This window comes from Rhodnius prolixus, unplaced genomic scaffold, assembly GCF_049639745.1.
Source record: "Rhodnius prolixus isolate KJV_2025 unplaced genomic scaffold, Rpr scaffold_6, whole genome shotgun sequence".
Taxonomy (NCBI): domain Eukaryota; kingdom Metazoa; phylum Arthropoda; class Insecta; order Hemiptera; family Reduviidae; genus Rhodnius; species Rhodnius prolixus.
In genome coordinates this window covers 6,442,957-6,462,528 of record NW_027411634.1, presented here as the reverse complement: position 1 = coordinate 6,462,528, position 19,572 = coordinate 6,442,957, and the positions used below count along the sequence as shown (strand labels likewise).

Genomic DNA, 19,572 nt, shown 5'->3' with positions numbered 1-19,572 from the left:
AAAGAATTCGAGTTCTACGATCAATGTTTTTTACAAATTAATGCTGGCTGACAGAGAATTAAGGTTGGTAAAACTGTTATAGCCTTAAATAATATTTAACAAATTTGACAAAACTTGGAGAAACGTACTCTAGAAAGGAATGAAGTTGCTAGGAAGAAGTGGATTTGTTAATAAATATATTTTGAAAGAAGAGTTGGAATAATTAAGCTAGTCAAAAACTTAAAATCATTGCTGGCGGCAAAAATCAGCTTTTTTGAACATCAAGCGAAGGGGAGCTTTAACCAACAGAAATAATCGGGTTTTGTTCTTACCTCTTTAGAGGAGTATTAAGGTAATTTTTAAAGAAAGTCAAACACCCTTCGGTGGAAGAAACATTGCTTATTACTAGCAAAACTAGAAGAGCTTTTAAGTGTATCACTGTTTTCTCTCTTTAGCTGCTTTGGTTTTCCATTAATTTATTTACTTTCTATTGATATCCATTGATCTCTAGCTTTCTAGGAAGCGTGATGCGAAGAATGAAAGCGTTGAAGCAAGAACGAAATCCCTTAAGAACTAAATTATAAGAGCTTTTATCTAAATTAATAAATTTTCTTTGATTAATTAATTAATTTTGTTTTCAGAGCCTTGGCGTTGTATTATATGTATTAGTCTGTGGTTCTTTACCGTTTGATGGACCTACGTTATATAGTCTCAAAAATAAAGTCATATCTGGCAAATTTAGGATTCCCTACTTTATGAGCAGGGGTAAAATTATTTGTAGATAAATTTCGTTTTTATTTGAACTTTATATAAATTTTCTTATTAATTTCCATCTTTATTATTTTTTTTTCTTTCTTTTAGAATGTGAACAATTAATAAGACAAATGTTGCTGCTTGATCCAGAACGAAGAATGTCCATAAAACAGATCAGAGCGCACAAATGGATGGGGCAAGTGAGTAGATCGTTTAATTTTAGGCAAAAATACTAATTATCGCTTTATATTTAAGATCCTACGAGAAAAAAACAGTTGTCAAGAAGTAAGTAAACGTGGGCGTTTAAATACCAGAGGGCAAATAATTTTTATTATCGAAGTAAAAAAAAATTGAACGCCTTTGTTATTAGAGATATGATTAACAAACTTTGTTTGTTTTTAATTTTATTTACGATTAGAGAGAGACCATTAGCATTAGACATGCAAAACATTATTTGACCTTTATCTTGTTTGTGTTTATTTTTTAATAACGGTGTTAAAAAAATATTGTCTTTCTGAACTTCACAATTACCTTAAGACATGAAAAGAGTGCTTAAGATTGGTATTTTTGGATGAAGTCAGTAAATTAAACTTTTGCCATATTTTTGTCCAAGAATGGAAAGAATCTCAGGGTGTAGTAGAAGATGTATCCAATCAGGCAGAGGAAGAATAACGGATGGAGGTTTAAAATCTTTTGAAAGGACGCGTCAAGTACTTTAAATTGCTTTTGTAAGAACATGTCCATTCACTCTCGATGTAGACTCGAGTTAGTGTGAGCGATTGTGATACTTGGAAAGAGGCTTAAAGGAAATTCTACTACTACTAATAACAATAAAAGAGAGCTAATCAGGAAGTTTGTGGATTATTATTTTTTTTTTAGTCATCGAATTGCTTGCTAATTGTGCACCCTCTTGATTTATCATCAGTTTCTTCTTTAAAAAGCCATCTACAGAAAAGTAATAGTCAGATCAAATAGATCAATTATGTACCATCTAGTGATACGTGTGTTAACATAACAAGTACGAAATGTCATTGAATGCATCGCCAGAGCTCTGTGCACGGTCGAGAACTTTTCAGCTCACGGTGTAAAGTGGGATCATCTCGCAAGGATGCCAAAGATCCTCTGAAGAAGTGGACGACTCCTTCTAGAGGGAATATTTTGAATTGGTTTTCCATATTTCCGATACCATGTAATGCCATCTTTATTGCATCATCTCGTTAGATGATGAATTGTCATTGTAAGGAGAGTAAGAGAGAAATAATATATTATTTTTTATGTTAAAGGTACCACTTGATCCTAGGTATGAAGCAGCCGAGGAAGTAACCAAAGAATCTGAAGAACCAGTGATTAATATGACAGTTGTTGATCATATGCTACAGCTTCCTGGACTTAATAAGGATAAGATCATAGAGGTAACGTTTTTTGTTTAATGTTTTTAAATTGATTACAAATTTTAATAGATATTTTGTCTTTAAAAGTTGGAAATGTAATCTTTCGTTACTAGACCGATCACTTTTATTTGAAATAAGAAAAAATGAAAAAAGCAAAATTGATTCTAATCATATTAAAACGTAGGACAGACAGTTATATAAGGATTAATTTGTAAAGGATAGTTCGTCAAGAAAGAACGGACGATAAAGAAAATTATAATTTCTTATTGAGTACAATACGTATGAGCCCAAAGGGGAAATGAAATACTTTTTTTTATAGACCTTGGTGTCCACCAAGATCAAATATAAATTTACAATTTAAGCCAACATTGTACATTTAAGAAGTAGGTAATGACTATAAAGCCGATTCCATTACGACATAAAACATGTGCTGTGTTCCTTGAAGAGTCAGTGTTTGTTTGTAGATTAAAAAGCGTCTGTGAAGTTCACAACGTGTAATGTGAATGAAAGTGGGTACATGCGCGAGTATTTGTACGTACGTGACAAGCAGGAGTTTATCAGTGTGTATCGCTAACCCAAACAGTTAACTTACATTAATTATTTCAGCAAGCCTTGTATTAAACTGTGTGAGTGTTAGAGTGTCACAAAGTGTTGCTCAGTTGTGAAATCGTGACTATTCCACTTTCCTCTAAGAGGATTCACTCCAAATGACACGAACAATAAGAGTTGGTCACCACCAAAACTTCTGCCTTAAAAAATTATCTTTTGTATTATGAAACCTAAATTATTATCATTTTGATATCCAAATTTACTTCTTTAGATTTAAATTTACCAATCAACAGTTTTACCGTATCTTAAGCCTTGTATGAAACTATTGGTCAAAGGTTTTCACTAATTTTGGTTTGAAAAAATAGGATGTTCATGCAGATGGCACAATTTATCACAGAATTGGTGAACGAAGCATGCATAAGTAAATAGAATGTTATGAATGTACATGTCAAGTATTGATTTCAACATAAATCATTGAAATATTTATTTTAACCCTGGTAATTAAAAAAAAGCAGGTTGTTTAGAGAGACTTTTGAGAGTTATTCCTAAGTTTCTTAAATTTTCTAAGGAAAGCTGGCTATCGGTTAATGTGTAGGGTTGTCGGAAGTGAGAGAACACTGTCAGAAGACCTACAGTGCAATGAAAAGGCGAATACTTAAATTAATTTATATTTATATATTATATTAAAGGCCACCTGTAAATAAATCATACACAGACGGAATCCTAATTTATTTGAAATAATTAGATGAATGAAAATTTTATTAATTATTTCTATTAGGCTGTGAAAAAAGATGCTTTTGGTCATACAAGCGCAATTTACCATCTACTGCTTGATAAACTAGAGGGTAGAATTTCGAGTTCACCTGTAAATCCAACGGTTCTACATTCAAGAAGAGCAAGCATCACTACAGGTATGTTTTTATATGGTCGTTTAGAAATGATCTTCTGTAAATATCTTTTATGCTGATAATTATTAATCAGAATTAACCATTTTATTTGTAGGAGTAGTTGAAAGAGTTACATCAGAAGTAGATACTTCAATGTCACCATTAATGGTACCAATGCCAGCTGTACATTTAATGCAAGATTCTGTACAATTAGAAAAGGTAATAATTTTTCTTCTTCTGACGCTAAAAATCGAATCGGTTCTTGGTTTGCTAAATCTGAATAAAGATCTGTCGGTGGTTAAAAGGTCGCTGACCCCTATTTTCACACATAAGCTTGCACATTCCATTTATCCTTCTTATTCTTGTGGCCGAATATTGCACATTTTTCTGTGAAATGCTGTGTTTTACTGACAGTTTAAGAAGGCAAAGGACAAAGCAAATACTATAAGTAATTTAATACAAGATTAGCTTTTGCACGTAAGGCTGTTCGCCCCGCAGTTGACCGAGCTCAATTTTGCACAGGCCTATTTCATGAAATTATAATTTTCTTAAATTTCTCTTCTTCAATTCCAAAACCACTGATAATGAAGCCTAAAAAAGGAATGTTAGAGACTCTTTCAAATCTAATTCTCAGAGAAAGCACAATGTTTTCTTTTGGTAACCAGTACCTTTGTCTTATTAATTTAATGTCCAATGCCTTTCACTTTTCGGTATAACTTTACATCTTCCGATTACACTGTGAGTTGGAACTCCTTTTCAGGATACTGCCCGTTCATCATACATTGCTTATAAGATATTTAGATAACTTCGTTAGGAAGGTAACAAAGCGACAATGTTGCATTTTACAGCTTAAGCCCGTTATCAATACCAAATATTGCTGAGTGGCTCCCATTTTAAGACTAAGATGCTTTGGGACTTTCGCAATAATTACTGTTAACCTTATAAGCTTTAGCAGTAAGTGGGAGATCAAACAGCGTTTTTATTTAGTAGAAAAATAATTGTAAACATGAAATTCCTCACTTACCAATGTTCTAAAAAGTTCGGTGACATCGCTTCGCCATTACCTTCTCAATTCACTATTTTCGTCATGCATTGTATTCCTACTAATTTATTTTATTAAATTATCTCAGTATTTATTAAGAATTAATTTTTTCTATTTAAGTTTGGAGAAGGTACAGAGAGCGACCTGGACGACCGGTCTAGCGATGATCACAGTCATAATGGTGATAAATATCACGTGACAGCCAGACGACACACCGTTGGACCAGGAGATTCCACACACGAACAGGTATTCCGACATCATTCGAAGACTATAGTCTAGGAAAGAAAATGTGTCCTAATTATTTGTTTATTGCGTGTACAAAAATACACTTCACATATCTATTCTATTGTATGGTACTATACGGAGGAGCCCTTTCCGATCTATAATCGATTTTTTTAATTCCTCTTCATCAGAATATGTACTTTTGCATAAATAATGTAAAGACATCCTAACAGTATTCATTATTGATTGTTTTGTATCGACAATTTCCAGTTTTAAAACTTCATAAACATGACTTATGTTTCTATCACTACATACGAGTATTACAATTGGTATTAGACTAGTCATGTTTCATTATTAAAAGTATATCTACGTCAAAAATGAAAATTGTCAGAGCTAAATTAGAAGTTTTTGTAATTTGATAATGATTGGCACACGAGTGAGACGTCAAGTCAAGGAACTTTAATAATGACATATCAGAAGGATTGAAGGTTTTAGAAGTTAGTGAAGATAATGCCTTTATCTGAACAACATAATGATGGCTTTAGAAACCAACAGAGAGTTATGAAAGTTATGCTTGTTTTTAAGATATAATTTGAAAATTGGGTTCTGTTTTTTTAAACTTTCCAGGAGCATTATTTTTTTGGGATAAATGATCTTTTAATAGTTTTCCATAAAATAATATATGTTTTCAATGTGTTCAGGTACTGGAAGCACATTATAGACAAGGACCTGGTGGTCAGCCGTTGAACATATTTCCAGATACGAATTTGCCACAGAATATCCCACTCGTTCAGTATCAACCTCCGCATAATTTCACTATTAAAGATCAGCATTTACTGAAACCTCCACCAGTTATGGGAGCAGGTATGTGTCTATATTTTTACCATTATTTTCTGTTTTTTGGCAAGGTTGATATAATCGGTTTCAAGAACTTCCCCAGTATAATAACTCTTTTTACTGGTGTTTATTTTTAATGTTTTGACGATTTACTAAATTGACTATTTATGTAATTCAGGAGTTCATCAGGATCAGAAAAGCAATCAGAAACATTTTTTGTCTTTTCCATGTAAATCAACCAAAACGTTTAATTAGTTTTCATACAGTATCTTCAGGAGTTTACTCCTTCATCGAAAGAAGTGTTAATGTTTATTTCATTTAAAAGTATTCATTGATTGGTGCAATTTAGTAATTAATGTTTTTCATTTCTAATAGTTGGAGGTTTTGGAAGACGTGCTTCTGATGGTGGAGCTCATCTGCACAGTTATTCCCAGCGAGCAGTTAGTGAACCAGGAAGTCAAGAAGAACTACAACTTGTAAGTGTCAATTTCACTGTGTGATATTTTTGTAAGTTATATGAATCATTAAAAAAGTTATAAAGGCACCGTCATTTTAAATTTTTAAATAAAAAGCATTGTGTTTCATTTGAAATTAATCTCTAACCTAGGATAAATGAGAACACTTTAAAAAATTAGAATTTTTTCTGATGATTTTAAAGTACGATATATGCCTGCACTTCATTATGAGGTGTTTACAAATAATAATATTTTTATTTGTTCCAATTTTGTTGTTAATTTCTTGAAATTTATTTGAATTATGAGTGAGTTATTGCAGAACATAGTTTTAACAGTTAGTTTGACTTTGGAAGGAACAACGATCAGAGTGACGACTTAAGGAGTGTTTAAATAGTGGAACTCCATGTGCTAAATAATTAAAATGAATAATAAGCTGTATTTCATGCTCTATCAATTTTTCCCTTATAAATCTGAAGATTTATTGACATTAAAATTTACTACCTCTCAGTTACAGCCTGGCAGTCCGGCTTTAGCCCAGAGATCGCAGCCAATTAATTCCACAAATCTAGAAAGCCCTGGTGAACAATTAATAACTACTGATGAACTTACGCCGGACGCATTCGCTATCACTAGGTTAGTTAAATGTTTTCTATTTTTGGCCCTTAGTTTTATTAGCTAGACCTACTTTTTACTTAGTGATATCTGTTTCAATGTTTTTTTTAATGTAAGAAGATGATTTAAATTGAATTGTATAGTTGACTTGTGTATGCGTCTTTTATTAGGAGGAAATGGAATGATACTTTTTTCTGGGAAAAATTGTCCCTGCGTCAACAACAAAGTGTCACAAAAAGTACACAAAATGACACCTCTTTCAGTCACACAATACTCTTTGCATCTGTACCATTCACATTTACATTTATTACGTATTTACTCATTTTACACTTCACAGACGCTCTAATTCAGTGACTAGGGAGCCGTAATACCATCTTTTAGGTCACCGTAGATAAGGTTTTATTGAGCCACTCCCTGATCATCGAAAAATTTACAACTTTTATTGTTCATACAGGTACATGGAAGGTAGAGGTTGCAACAAAAGGCATACAGTAGCAACAGGCCCTGATGAAACGCATCGACTGCCCCAAACCGGACAGACAAGAACGAGACGATCAGGATTGCCAACAGTAACGGAAAGGCCTCCAGGTATGTAAATTTATTCTATTTACTAGAATAGAATTTTAGCAGCCCTAAAAAAAAACAACATAAATATTCTATGTTTTATTTTTATTTTCCGTTAATTACTATTCCTTAAACAACAGGAAATGCACAGTATTATGTTATTTGATTAATTTAGACTAGAATGGAAATTATGCAAAGTTTTTTACTTCAACATGGCATCTTATTTGAGCTACGGACGAACTAGCTTTATTTGAGATGTCATTCTCAAAAAGGAAAAGTTAATTAACGGCTTGAGGTCTGCGGGTAGAGCTACAAAGCTTACCTTCTATTACTCTAATTAGCATTTAGAGTAACTGATGTAGTTGAAGCTTTTAGTGTTTTTTGCGTCCTGGTTAGCCTGATATTTATACTAAAGTTATGTGAGAATGGTTGCATCTTACGATAGTGGATCATAGGGAGATTTACTTTAAGAATGGTAAAAAACTTCTTCTCTCCTATGAATAAAAAAGAAGACAGAAATACAGTAAGGTACATTGGGGGGAAAATACCTAAAATTAAGGAACTTGATTAAAGTTTAAAATTAATAGGAAGAAGACTCAAGTGGTTTGGACATTTGGAGCAGAAAAGCTTTTAGACCGGTCATTGAGTACGTCAAAAATGATTTGGAAGACAAAGCCGTGTTAATGGATGTGTAGACTCTATTAATAATGATAGAAGTTAAGAGATGTCTTAATTAGCGGAGATTATTGAGGAGCTACATTCTCTAAAATGAACTTGAGCATAGAAAACGAAAATAACCTTGCCCGAACTGATATTAAAACTGTTCGATCAGTAATATATGATGGAGTTAAAATAATATGCATTATTGAACAATTATTGAACCTGATAGACATAGCAAGACTCTGCGCTATAGAATAACTTCTTATTCTTTGCTAGAGATTTGTTCACTTCTTGTTGCTATTGATTTCTTAACTCTGATGAAGAATTGAATGAATTATTATTCTGTGAGAGTTGTCGCTTCTTATTCTCCCTTTTCACAATCTCACTGCAAGCTAATCTTCTAGTATTTTTGAGTGGTAACTTTACGATTGTAGAGAGGAGACAGTTTGACCATTTTACAAATCACTTGGATATAAACGTCCCTTATGGAACCTCTGTTTTGAAGTCAATATAGACGCATCATGTGGTTGTAAGTTTTCCAAGCTGCTACATCATTAGCCTTTCAAGTACCAAAGATTCTTCTTAGAAAGTATATTTTGATAACAAATTATTAAGGTTTTTCGTTATTAAGATCTTATAAAGCAAACTGACAATCATTTCCGTACATATTATCATAATTAAAAAAAACTTGCAAAAGTAACGAAACCTACTTTTTTCCCTACATATCATTAATCCAGAAAAAAAATGTGCTGTTATTCCTCCTGGCATATTAGAATTACAATACATATTACAATAGAATTATTTTTTGTATTTTTTTCCATTCTATGTCTGAATTGCTAAATACTTGTCAACACTGACAAATTTACAGGATTTTTTTCTTCTTTTTGAGCTCAAACTAGATCAGTATTTATGTAATCTAATGAAATATTCTGGAAGTTTCATTAGAAATTGGTGTTGCAATATCCAAATTAAGAAAATTATTTATAATTAATGCTAATTAATGAAATAAGATTTTGGTAGGTAGGAACTGAAAGAATTTAGAATATACATTCGTTACCTTAGCAAATATGAGTATGTTCGTTTTGCGTTATGTTGTTGCGTAATTTTTTTTATCGGCTCGATATTATTGTTATTTGTTCTTAGAATAATTGAAGCACTACAAAGTGAAATTAAATTTTCTACAAATTAATTAATAGGCATAGGCCATTAATATTTATTTCTGAGGTTCATTCTACATTGTGTTTGGGTCTTAATTGCTCAGAATGCATTTTAATTGGAGTTAGGCTTTTGTCATAAACGTTTTTTGAAATTGATATCATAAAAACAGGACTAGTGATATCATAAATAAAGTGGATCAAACTTCACTTTTTTTGGCTGGATTATCTGATACAATAAATTCTCTGTCTAACAATGGTCGAAAAGTCATCGTTTAACCAACCCATTGATTAACCAAAATCCTATCCTCTTTAACATTCCTTTTTGGTGTAACAATTAATTCATCTATTCATTCAACATTGCTTTTGGGATTATTTTTACTATTATTAATATTTTGAGAGTTCAATGTGTTAAAATTAAAATTTGATGCGTCTAGCTTGAAACAGATAAAAGTTACTAAGCGGGTTGCCTCTCTGCTTAAGGTGGTAATGGATTATGTGTGTCTTTAAAATAGATTCGTACAAAATGTGCGAAAAGTACTTTTGTTTAACTTTTAATTTAAACCTAATCCGATGAAATTATATTTTAATAATTAAAATGAAACTATAAGGAACTTAAGGAAATTCTTTAAGCATTAAATCTTCCGTACTTAATTTTGTCCTTATGTATTGATTTTTTGTTTGCTCATACTTTATCATTGTTAGTCCTTAATAATTTTAGATAGTTTAGTTGATAATGCTTACCCAATCTTACAAATAGCTTTGTTTCAAATATTTAGAGTACAATCATCCTTTTATTTTGTATCAGTGTTGACAAGACATTTTTTAAAAATATTCTTTTTATGTATGGAAACTAATCTTTTTTTTATTTTATATTTATCTTTGTAGTAGTTAATTTTAATGTTTTAAAACTTTCATTACCAGCTTATCTTTCACTTAACCCTCATATTTTAATGTGCTTTTTTTTTTAAATATCATTATTGCACGTATTTTGTAATATTGTTTTTTATATATATAAATATCCCATTTTCTAAATTTTTTGTTTGTTTTGTTCTGTTTTGTTTACTAAGGGACATGGGAAATATTATTTCAGTGTTTCTAATTATAGTAAATAATATGCCAAACCGGAATTTCATTTGTGAACATGAGGTTCACCATTTCGTGTCAGATTTTTTTTCTCTGATGTCATAAGATTTTGTCATAAGTTGGTTGAAGGTTGTGTATGGTTTGGTGTTATCAATTTTAGTATAAATGTGGTAATTGACAATTATTTTTGGATAATAGTAACTTCTTATTTATCATCAAAATAAATCTCCAAAAGCTATCCTAATTAGGGCATGATCACATTTCTCCGTACACAATAGTATTAAACGGTAATATTAATCTGAATAAAAATTGCGTGATCCAAATCAGAAAGGGCATTTCCGCTTACTTTGATGATTTCTTGGGCAGTGAATTTTGGAACGTACGAGTTTGAGTTAGATACACTGGTTTTGAGCGCTGTTATTCCTTTAAGCGCGGACGGAGTGGGCCTAGATCGTGGACATCCTATGAATCGGATTTTTTTTAGTTCTTAGTCTAGATCAAGGTCAACATTGCAACTATTGTATGATACGGGGTGTAGATTTTGGTTTACAAAATTTCTTTACGTCGCCTTTTGTGGGCATTCTTCTCCACCAATCATTCATAGCTGCGGGATGGTAGGAAGAAGGGATATTTACTTTACCACTTTATTGCATATTTTATTTTTGTTTCTAAAAACTATCTGTAGTTTTCATGAGCTAAACTTTAGATAGTTGTCACCTATTTGCTAAATCATTATTATTTCAATACTATCAACCAAATTTTGATGTGACATTTAAATCTTTCTTTACACTGACCAATGATACTTTATCTTAATGCCCTGGCAAGGCTGACCGTTGAATAAGAAACGTATCAGTCACTTTCCATAATGAAATGTCATTTCCGTAAACGGACCTGAATCTCCATTGGTCACTCTTATTTGCTAATGAAACACAGACTGGCTTTCGTTCCTAATTCTTGTGTATTACTTTAAAGAATCACTGAATTTCCCATGTCACTTTTTGGAGATTTTTTATTTATTTATTTATTTATTTTTTTTTTTTACCATAAATAAAGTTAGTGGTTGGCTGTTTGTGATCTCTTTTTGCATGCGCGTGTTGCGTGCGCGTTTTGTCTTGTGCCATTGTCAGTGATCAGCCCTGAGTTGGTAATGGAGGTGGAGGCAAGAATGGGCAGGGACTATCTGCCTCCGCAATATCTGCCGCTAGCTGCAGGTCCTCCCTCCTGCACTGCCTCTTCGGCACCTCCTTCTTCACAAACCTCACAACCACCGCCTGCACTCAGGGCTCGACTATGGAAACATCACCTACTACCGACTCTACAAGAGAATAACCATAGGATAGGTAAGCATTTCTATTATGTTTAGTTTCTTTTTCCTTTCTTTATTTCTCTTATTTAGTTCTTACTATGTTCTAATTCTAGGGAACATTAAGTACAAAAAAATTCATTGAACAACGTTCTTTCGTACTTTTAGAAAGAAAAATACATTATGCATCGCGTCATTAATTCTTAATACTTGTTTTGTATCTGAAATTATCTATTTTAGTCTCCTAAGAAGTTACATGCTAAACGGTCTTTTGTTGAGCAATACATTTTCGTAAAAGTTTAACGAAAACCTTGCTTACATTCTCTTTCTCTGCTTACTGAGCTTTTTCTGAAAGAACTTTACAGTTAGCTTTAAGGAGAGAAAAGCAACAGAATTTTGCCTCCTAACGTCTTTACCATAAAGTTATCGTTATGTGCTGAAGACTTAGGTATTTAGTAAGGTAACTTAAACACAATTAGTTTCAGACTTGGTCATACATTTTGGCTAGAAAAGTAACTTTTTTTGTCACGTGTCATAAAACAATAAAACTAGAGGCGAAATTGTTCATTTCATTAGGGGATTCTCCAGCGCTGTTGAAGAAGGATATGAAAATTCCTTGATTGAAAAGAATTAAAAGGAATTCTGTGGAAATTCGTCATTATACAAGCAATATTTTTGTCTGTATCCAGTATTTATTTAGACTAACTACTTTTAAGTCTACTACTTCATATACTTTTTTAATACTTTGTATTAAAACGATAAAAACTCATATCTCTATTATTTTATTGCAAAAATCATTATTTTTAAAAGTTCTTTAATTAATACAAATTGAAATTCCTAAAACAATTAGTTTACTAAAGCTACTAGCTTTAATATAGCTAAAAATATAACCAGTTTATTTATAACTTAATAAAGCTACAAACATTAATAATAGCTACGAAAGCTTTAGCATATTTTTAACGTAGCTCTCAACAAAGCATGAAACCATTTCTGTGTTAATACATTTTAAAGTATTTAAAGTGAAGAAACTAAATTATAATAATAATAAATTTAATAATTCTAATTGAATGCAACTAAATTTTTTTCCCTAACTTTTTTAGATATTTTTTAGACACATAACCAATGTGCTTCTCTCAAATTGTAAGTGTGATTTCGAAATCTCACAAACAAAACTCAATTTTAGTTGCAATTTAATAATATCTTGATTAAGTTTCATTAATTTTTTTTTCCTCCTTCTCGCTTCTTGTTAAGCATTAGGGAATATAATTGTAGACATTGGATGTTTAAAGGCTTAGATGCTCAGTTTAATGTAATGATATATTTGCGGACAAAATTTTATGAAATTTTCTTATAAAACTTTCCAAAATTGTACTAATTTTTTTTAATTTTCCGCTTCGCAATTTTTTTCATTCAAAGCAGTCATATATTCGATATTATTGACATTATTTCTCAAATAATCTCTTTCGTTTTTTTGCAGTTTTACTTTTAAACAGTAGTGAAATCTAAAATTATAAGAAATAATTTGTATTATTTATTTTGAATAATTTTTTTTATTAAGTTGTTGAACAACAGCTTGCCAATGAAGGGAGGTGTCTTATTCAGGTTGTGTATAAATTATCTATTTAAAATTTTAAAAATTAATATAAATGAAATTTCGGTGTACATTTATTTATTTCAATATTACTTTAAACATTGCTCATTTTTTTGTGCTTTTTTGATTAAATTGTGTACATTAGACTAAAATTGTTAACTTGCATGAATTGTTGGTGCACTTTTGATTTTAATAATTTGCGCATCTTTAAAAATAACATTACATCTCTTTAGTTATATCACTGTAGTTAGTTACCTGTTATTTGGTATATTTTTACACCTTAAATTTAGAAATGTTGATTTATTTAAAAAATATGGGAACTTAAATCACTATATATTAGCACAGCTGAAGTATAATCTTCAATATTTTTTTTACATAGTGCGGGCTAAACTGTAATTATTTGTTCATTTTTAACAAGGTTTTATCAGTTACTATTTTGGGTAAAAGAAATTTAGTTTTTATGTTTAATTTTATTGTAAAATCTAGGTGGTTTTTATGCTAGTAATATTAAAAGGCGAAAGAGCTGGCCCCTAACTATTTGGAGTCCTTCATAAACTCCGAGCAACTTGAGGTTAATTTGTTATATAAGTCCAAATCGAATATATATTTTTATATGGTCTAAAATTTGGAAAGCAGTGTGATGGAAATAGAGGAATTTTAGTCTATCTTTAAAAAATTCAGGCGGAAAAGCATTATGAGTTTTGATGGATATTAAATGGTAGAGCCAATGAAAATACCAAAGAATGAAGGGGTAAGAGAGGCAGACAGAAGTGTCAAAAGTGTTGGTGGATGGGTGAGGACTTGGCCTTTGGGCTTTTGGACTAGGGAATATCTGAATTTACAATACTAACAAAAACGTTTTCGTAAGTTCAATAAAGTACTGTTAAAAAAAACCTAATATTTAAAAAGTATAAAGTATATAATACAAATGTTTTCTATTTAATCTTGAAACAATGAAGAATATTTTATAAATAATTTTAGCTTAATTTTTTGTCAGATTTCAGGATGGATTAAAATAACTAAACTTTCAATGAGTGTTGAAATCTCTTTTTAAAATTTCTTTCAAGGAATAGGTAGGTGTACTAGGTGCATCTTGGTGTCAAAAAAAACGGGAATCACTTGAGAGCGTGGTTTAAACAAATTTCATATTTTAAATAATTTTTTAATTTCAACTTAATTTTATTTTTATTTTCTAGTTTTAAATAACATCTGTGAAAACAACTGAAAAATTTAAATCAGAACATCTGTTGCTAAAATTTCTATTACCTAAAGGTTAACGATAACCTGTTTGAAGGTAATCTCTTTTCATCGTGCTTATCTCAGCAGTTAGATGATAGTTATCTATGATTTTACTTCTCTTTTTTTAAAGATAATTTTTAGCTGTTGACAAAACTGTAATAACTGAGCAAGTTAATATGTTTTTCAACTTTTAAAATTTCGGTCAGTTGCCACATTAATTTCGCTGAAACAAATTAAGTGTATCAAAAAATTTAGTCAGCTCTTGTAAAATGAATATATCTTAATTAAAAAAAAATTATTTGATTCTTTTTTAAAGCAAAGAACAGAATAAAAAAATAATGTTGGAGTTTTTGATACTCATAACTGCAAGATTAGTTATATTATGCTAAATAAAAAAAGCAGCATAATTTTAATTGGAAATTCTATAAGTACGAGAAAGAATTTTTAACTCCTAGGATTCTCGCTAATGAACTTGATTTTAAAAGAATATGTTAGTTCCACTTAAAACCCTTGCTAAATTTTGTACTTTTCTAGACATTGTAAAATGGTTATAATTTTTGAATTTTGGTTCAGGCGGACGAGAAAGCCTGAAGGAGACTACGTTACATTTTCCTGGAGAACGGTATTCGCCAGTACGAAGGGCTAGTGAAGGTTCCAATCATTATTCTACCGCTAGTCCTGAACAACCTACCCTTAGAGCCTTACAGTTGGAACATCAGCAGTTACAGGTATTTCTTATTCTTAAACAATAAATAATTGAAATTATGATTGTGTCAACAATTATTATTTTACCTGTCGTAGCAACATTTTATTCTGTGTAGTTCGGATTGTCATCCATCTTCAAGATTGCCGGTTTGTGTAAGAAAATTCAATAAAAAAATAATAGTTACAGTGAATAGTGAATAAAATAAAATTGTTAGAGTCGTTTTTGAGGAAAATGTATGTATGGTCGATTCAGGAATTTGGCAAAAAATCGGTTGGTCGATTTTAACCAATAACTCATTAAAGGTCTTTCAGAAATTATGAATCCTTAACCTTTACCTTTTTTCCGTTTTTTAGTTTTGTTGCACATAACATGCAGTCTAATTTGTGTAAATATGTTAGATGTGGAAATTTATGAATTCCATTGAATTTCGTTATGTTAGCACTCGCAATTCATGAAGCTAGATAAACATACGAAGCTGGTCAGAATTCTTGATTAAAATGAATTTCTTCTTTTTATTTTTTCAATTTTTATCTTCAAAGAGTATACTCAATTGATTATACAGATTATACTGAATTGTAAAGATATTATTGACGCCACATATAAAGCTTTAGAGGTTTTTAGATTGATATAATTTGTTGTTGATGTAGAAGAATAGCAGTTGTAGCAGTGACGTTTCTGCAGCCGAGTTACAGTTAAGACATACAATGGATATGCAACAGATAAGAGTCAGCCCTTCGCCATCGCCACCCCAAGCGATTTCTGGTGCAGTATCCCCTCTCACGCCGGCAGGTAAATATCAATAAATGAATACAAGTTAATTACATTTTTAAAGGAACAGTAAAAGATCAATAAATAAGGATTTATTTTTGAGAGTAGAATTGAAATTTCGTAATCATTCATAAGACTTTTAAATAGGGATCTTTAAAAAGGAATTTATCAAACATTTTCGTGACAAAAAATTATCTTGAAATGAATTCCTGAAAGACTGGATGGCTTATCAGGTATGAAATCTTGGATTATCCCCGTACCTAGCTCCTCTCCACCTCTTCTTCGGTCTTGATACTGTTGGGTCAAATAGAATCGACAGAAAGAAACACTTCCAAACATCTTTGACCAGAACTTGTATGAAGTTATATTTAAGAGCTGTTTTGATCGAAGAGCCAACTACAAACTTGGTTCGCCTCCAACTTCTTAGAAGCCTGAGAAGTTCCATAAATTCGGTATCTTTCTTTCTTCTGCTTGTCGACTTCATTGCCATGAGAGCCAACATATTTTTTTAAAAAAACTTGCTTCTCACTCCCTCTTATCATCGCTGAAGTTGCATTTTCTGTCTCAATAACCTGCTCTTCGTGCGAAAATGATTATTAGATATTTCCTCCTTATACATATGTATATTTACACTATTTAAAGATGAGCCATCTTACCAAGAGCTTTATAAATATTGATATCTATATTTCAAATGGAGTTCAGTTCTACTAAAGTCTTGTTATAGTTGTGGTTTCAATCTTCTTGAAGTTGTGGGCTTGCCAAAGACGTAATGAGATATGGCTAGCAGTATGTAAAGGGTGAAGAAGAAGTTATCTGTTAGTTTGGTCTTGTGAATGTGAATGGCTTGAATATCGAGTTCTCTGTATATTAATGTGTTCCTGGTAAACCATGGGGCATTCTGTGCATTTCGCTATAATTTATTTTGAAAGTCTAGTCTTTTGAACTGTGTGTTGCTTGCTCTGTAGTCCAGAATGAGCAGGCGTTTGTTAAAAGAGGTAAGGAGCTTCTTGGAGTGTTTGAGCGGTGTTTTTCTGTTAATTAATGGATATAACTGTTTCAGTCGAGTCGAAGTTTTGTGTTGATGTACTGTCTCCAGATGAGTTGGCTTCCTTAATTTCTCAAAACGTATAAACTGAAATTGCTCTGGATATATTTACATCCGATTCAGTTTCTAAGGCTACATCATATCAGCGTTAATTCATGAACTGGATCTTGCATTCTTCTTACGAGGATCCGCTTTCTTGTAAAGTGTGTTTTCGTGAAATGTACAATCCTATCGCCTCCATAATTTAAGAAATAATGTTAGGGTAACATTCCAAGTTGAAAGTAATCACATAAACGGATGTACGTATTTTGAAGTTTTTAATAATCTACCCTAAAATCAATCTAGAACTTTCTTGAGTCTTAGTGTAACTTAATATAAGTCTGTAAACGTTATAAAGCATTACTCATGTAAAATTCCCTTATTGAATTTAGCTTGAACGTTTTCCCGCTGAGGTGGGCTTTATTCTAAACTGTTTCTACATACTTTACAGTTACATTTGCTACAATGTAAGTGGGATTTAAATAATTCCTAACATAACGTTTTATAAGATAAATTCATGTTGGTTTTGTATCATATTGTTTCGAAACGGATAGTGACCCCAGAATAAACGCTAGGTGCTGTCTTCTTCAGAAAATTACAATATTAAAAAAAAAAAAAAATTCGAAAGTTTGTTCGCAAAAACATCTTTACCCTGTAAATTGTATGCATTATTTTGTAATAAATAAATTAGGCCATGTAACAAATTAAGAGTAATTATGGTGATCGTCTTTTGCAGGATCTCCTATACATTATTCAGGTGGCATTAGGTATAGTGAAAATTCAGGAGCATTATCTCAACATTTACAAAGTTTACATCTTCAGCCAGATATATTTACTGGGGCCACAAGCACGGGAGGTGGTTAGTACCTAATTGTTATTTTTAAAAATATTTTATTTTTTCTTAATTGTTCACTAAATGTCCAACTTTTATTCGTCACAGTAGTTTGTTTTCTTTTATTTTAAGATCTTTTAATTGGGAAATGTCCTACAAAAACTCTTCAAATAGAAATTAATTTTTTTTTTACTGAAACGGATGAAAATTTCAGCAAAAATATTACTCGAATTGGTGTCAATTCTCTTAATTTTATTTATTTATTTTTCTACAGAAGGTTTTGCTACGACTGTTTTGTACCTTTACTAATGCAACTTTAGGAGTATGTATTTTATATACTCATGCTGGTATAATCCATCAGCAATTCATCCCAACGAAACATTCATTTCGTTACTTCATACTACTACTCCTACCTCGGTGGAGGATCAAATATTGGTTGGTACTCTTACTAAAACAACTTATCGTAAACATCTTAGATTTACTCTTTTTAGAAGCCGGCAGAGCATAGTAAAAAGCACCAGGCACCAATGCACGCTGATTCTGACACGCCTTAATTAATTAATAAAAAAATAATGGCAGATAATTTTTGAATCCGAACAAACCACTGAACAGAAATAAATTCTAATGTTCATATCATTTGCTGTCATTGTTCTGTGTGTGATGATGGGTGAGAATCCGAAACCGGACAGAAACAAAGGAAACATGCTTGCTGTGACGGATAAAGTTATATAAATATTGTACAAATGTGTTAAACTTTGTTAACAAATATTAGCTGAAAATTACAGTATTATTTCTACTCTCACTAGGCTCTATAACCCAAGGAACGGCTAATAACTACCAGTTTGTAAGCAATAATGGAAGCGTAAGTGCGCCTCTTGATTTGAGAATTAATGTACATCCTAGCCCATCGCCACCACTAACCAGGATCCAAGAAGAAGATTGGTCATGTAAGAGTTTTTTTATAAATCATAATTTACTATTTCGTGTAAAGATCTTTAAAATAATTCGTTCGCCGGAAATTTTCTATCTAATTTCACAGAATATTTTAGGCCACCTATCCAAGTGTAATTTTTTGTAATTTCTATTTTTATTTTTATTTTTTGCTCCCATGCTCCCTTTTTGAAATCGTGCCTTTAAACTCTCGTTCAAAAAATAAATAAGTAAAAAATAAAAAATTAATAATAATAAACTCTGTTGCTAAGGCAAATAGCACTACCGGTTAGAAATTTGAGTTCTAATGGATTTTAAGTCCATTCAGAACCTCTCGGATTGTGTAAATATTTATACAGTCCTAATATGTCATTAAGCTTATCACGTACTGTTCTCTACTCAAATTTAAGTATGACTTCCATCAGTGAGGTGACGCGTTTATTATTATATAAAATATAATGAATAAACGTTAGCAGAGACAGCTGGATTGCTCAAGTGTACACATGGTTGATGTTTTTATGAAAATGGCGATTAAAAATGTCACTGGCCTGGGACACATCGTGAAGCACCTGCCTACATCCTCTTCTTATTCTTTATCGATGTAGTGAAGGTGACAGTTTAAGGTAGATTGCAACATTTTCAGATCAGATGGCGGATACTTTTGTTTGCTGTAGACTCCAAACATCGTTCTAGCACTGAAGGTCAACCTGAATCTTTCTTTCGTCCCAAGCCAGCTGTGTGAGGCAACTTCATCCCTAACTTTTTAGAATCAAACTATGAGCAGAAGAGTTCATTTAACGCCCCTAAATATTCCTGGCTACAGGTTTTTTTGCAATGTCATAAAATTACTAAAATTTCGTATCTGCAGTCGTATTGAACAAACACATAATAAGACTGAACAATCAGTGTTTGAGTAATGGTTAAAGAA

The 19,572-nt window shown here is 31.5% G+C and overlaps 1 protein-coding gene across 3 annotated transcripts in view; it reads left to right on the top strand.

Annotated features, from left to right (window-relative positions):
* LOC141460466 (serine/threonine-protein kinase SIK3-like) overlaps positions 1-19,572 on the top strand; it is a 57,072-nt gene that overhangs the window by 28,855 nt on the left and 8,645 nt on the right. For 2 of the 3 annotated variants that reach the window (XM_074140478.1, XM_074140481.1), the window contains exons 6-20: positions 621-744; positions 841-932; positions 2,016-2,144; positions 3,451-3,583; positions 3,675-3,778; positions 4,722-4,847; positions 5,525-5,687; positions 6,036-6,136; positions 6,624-6,748; positions 7,182-7,315; positions 11,319-11,531; positions 14,898-15,052; positions 15,678-15,819; positions 17,619-17,741; positions 18,521-18,661. In XM_074140478.1, coding sequence (XP_073996579.1) covers positions 621-744; positions 841-932; positions 2,016-2,144; positions 3,451-3,583; positions 3,675-3,778; positions 4,722-4,847; positions 5,525-5,687; positions 6,036-6,136; positions 6,624-6,748; positions 7,182-7,315; positions 11,319-11,531; positions 14,898-15,052; positions 15,678-15,819; positions 17,619-17,741; positions 18,521-18,661 — 2,005 coding nt within the window. The remainder of the gene's footprint in view (positions 1-620; positions 745-840; positions 933-2,015; positions 2,145-3,450; positions 3,584-3,674; positions 3,779-4,721; positions 4,848-5,524; positions 5,688-6,035; positions 6,137-6,623; positions 6,749-7,181; positions 7,316-11,318; positions 11,532-14,897; positions 15,053-15,677; positions 15,820-17,618; positions 17,742-18,520; positions 18,662-19,572) is intronic. The other variant, XM_074140480.1, reaches the window with a different exon arrangement.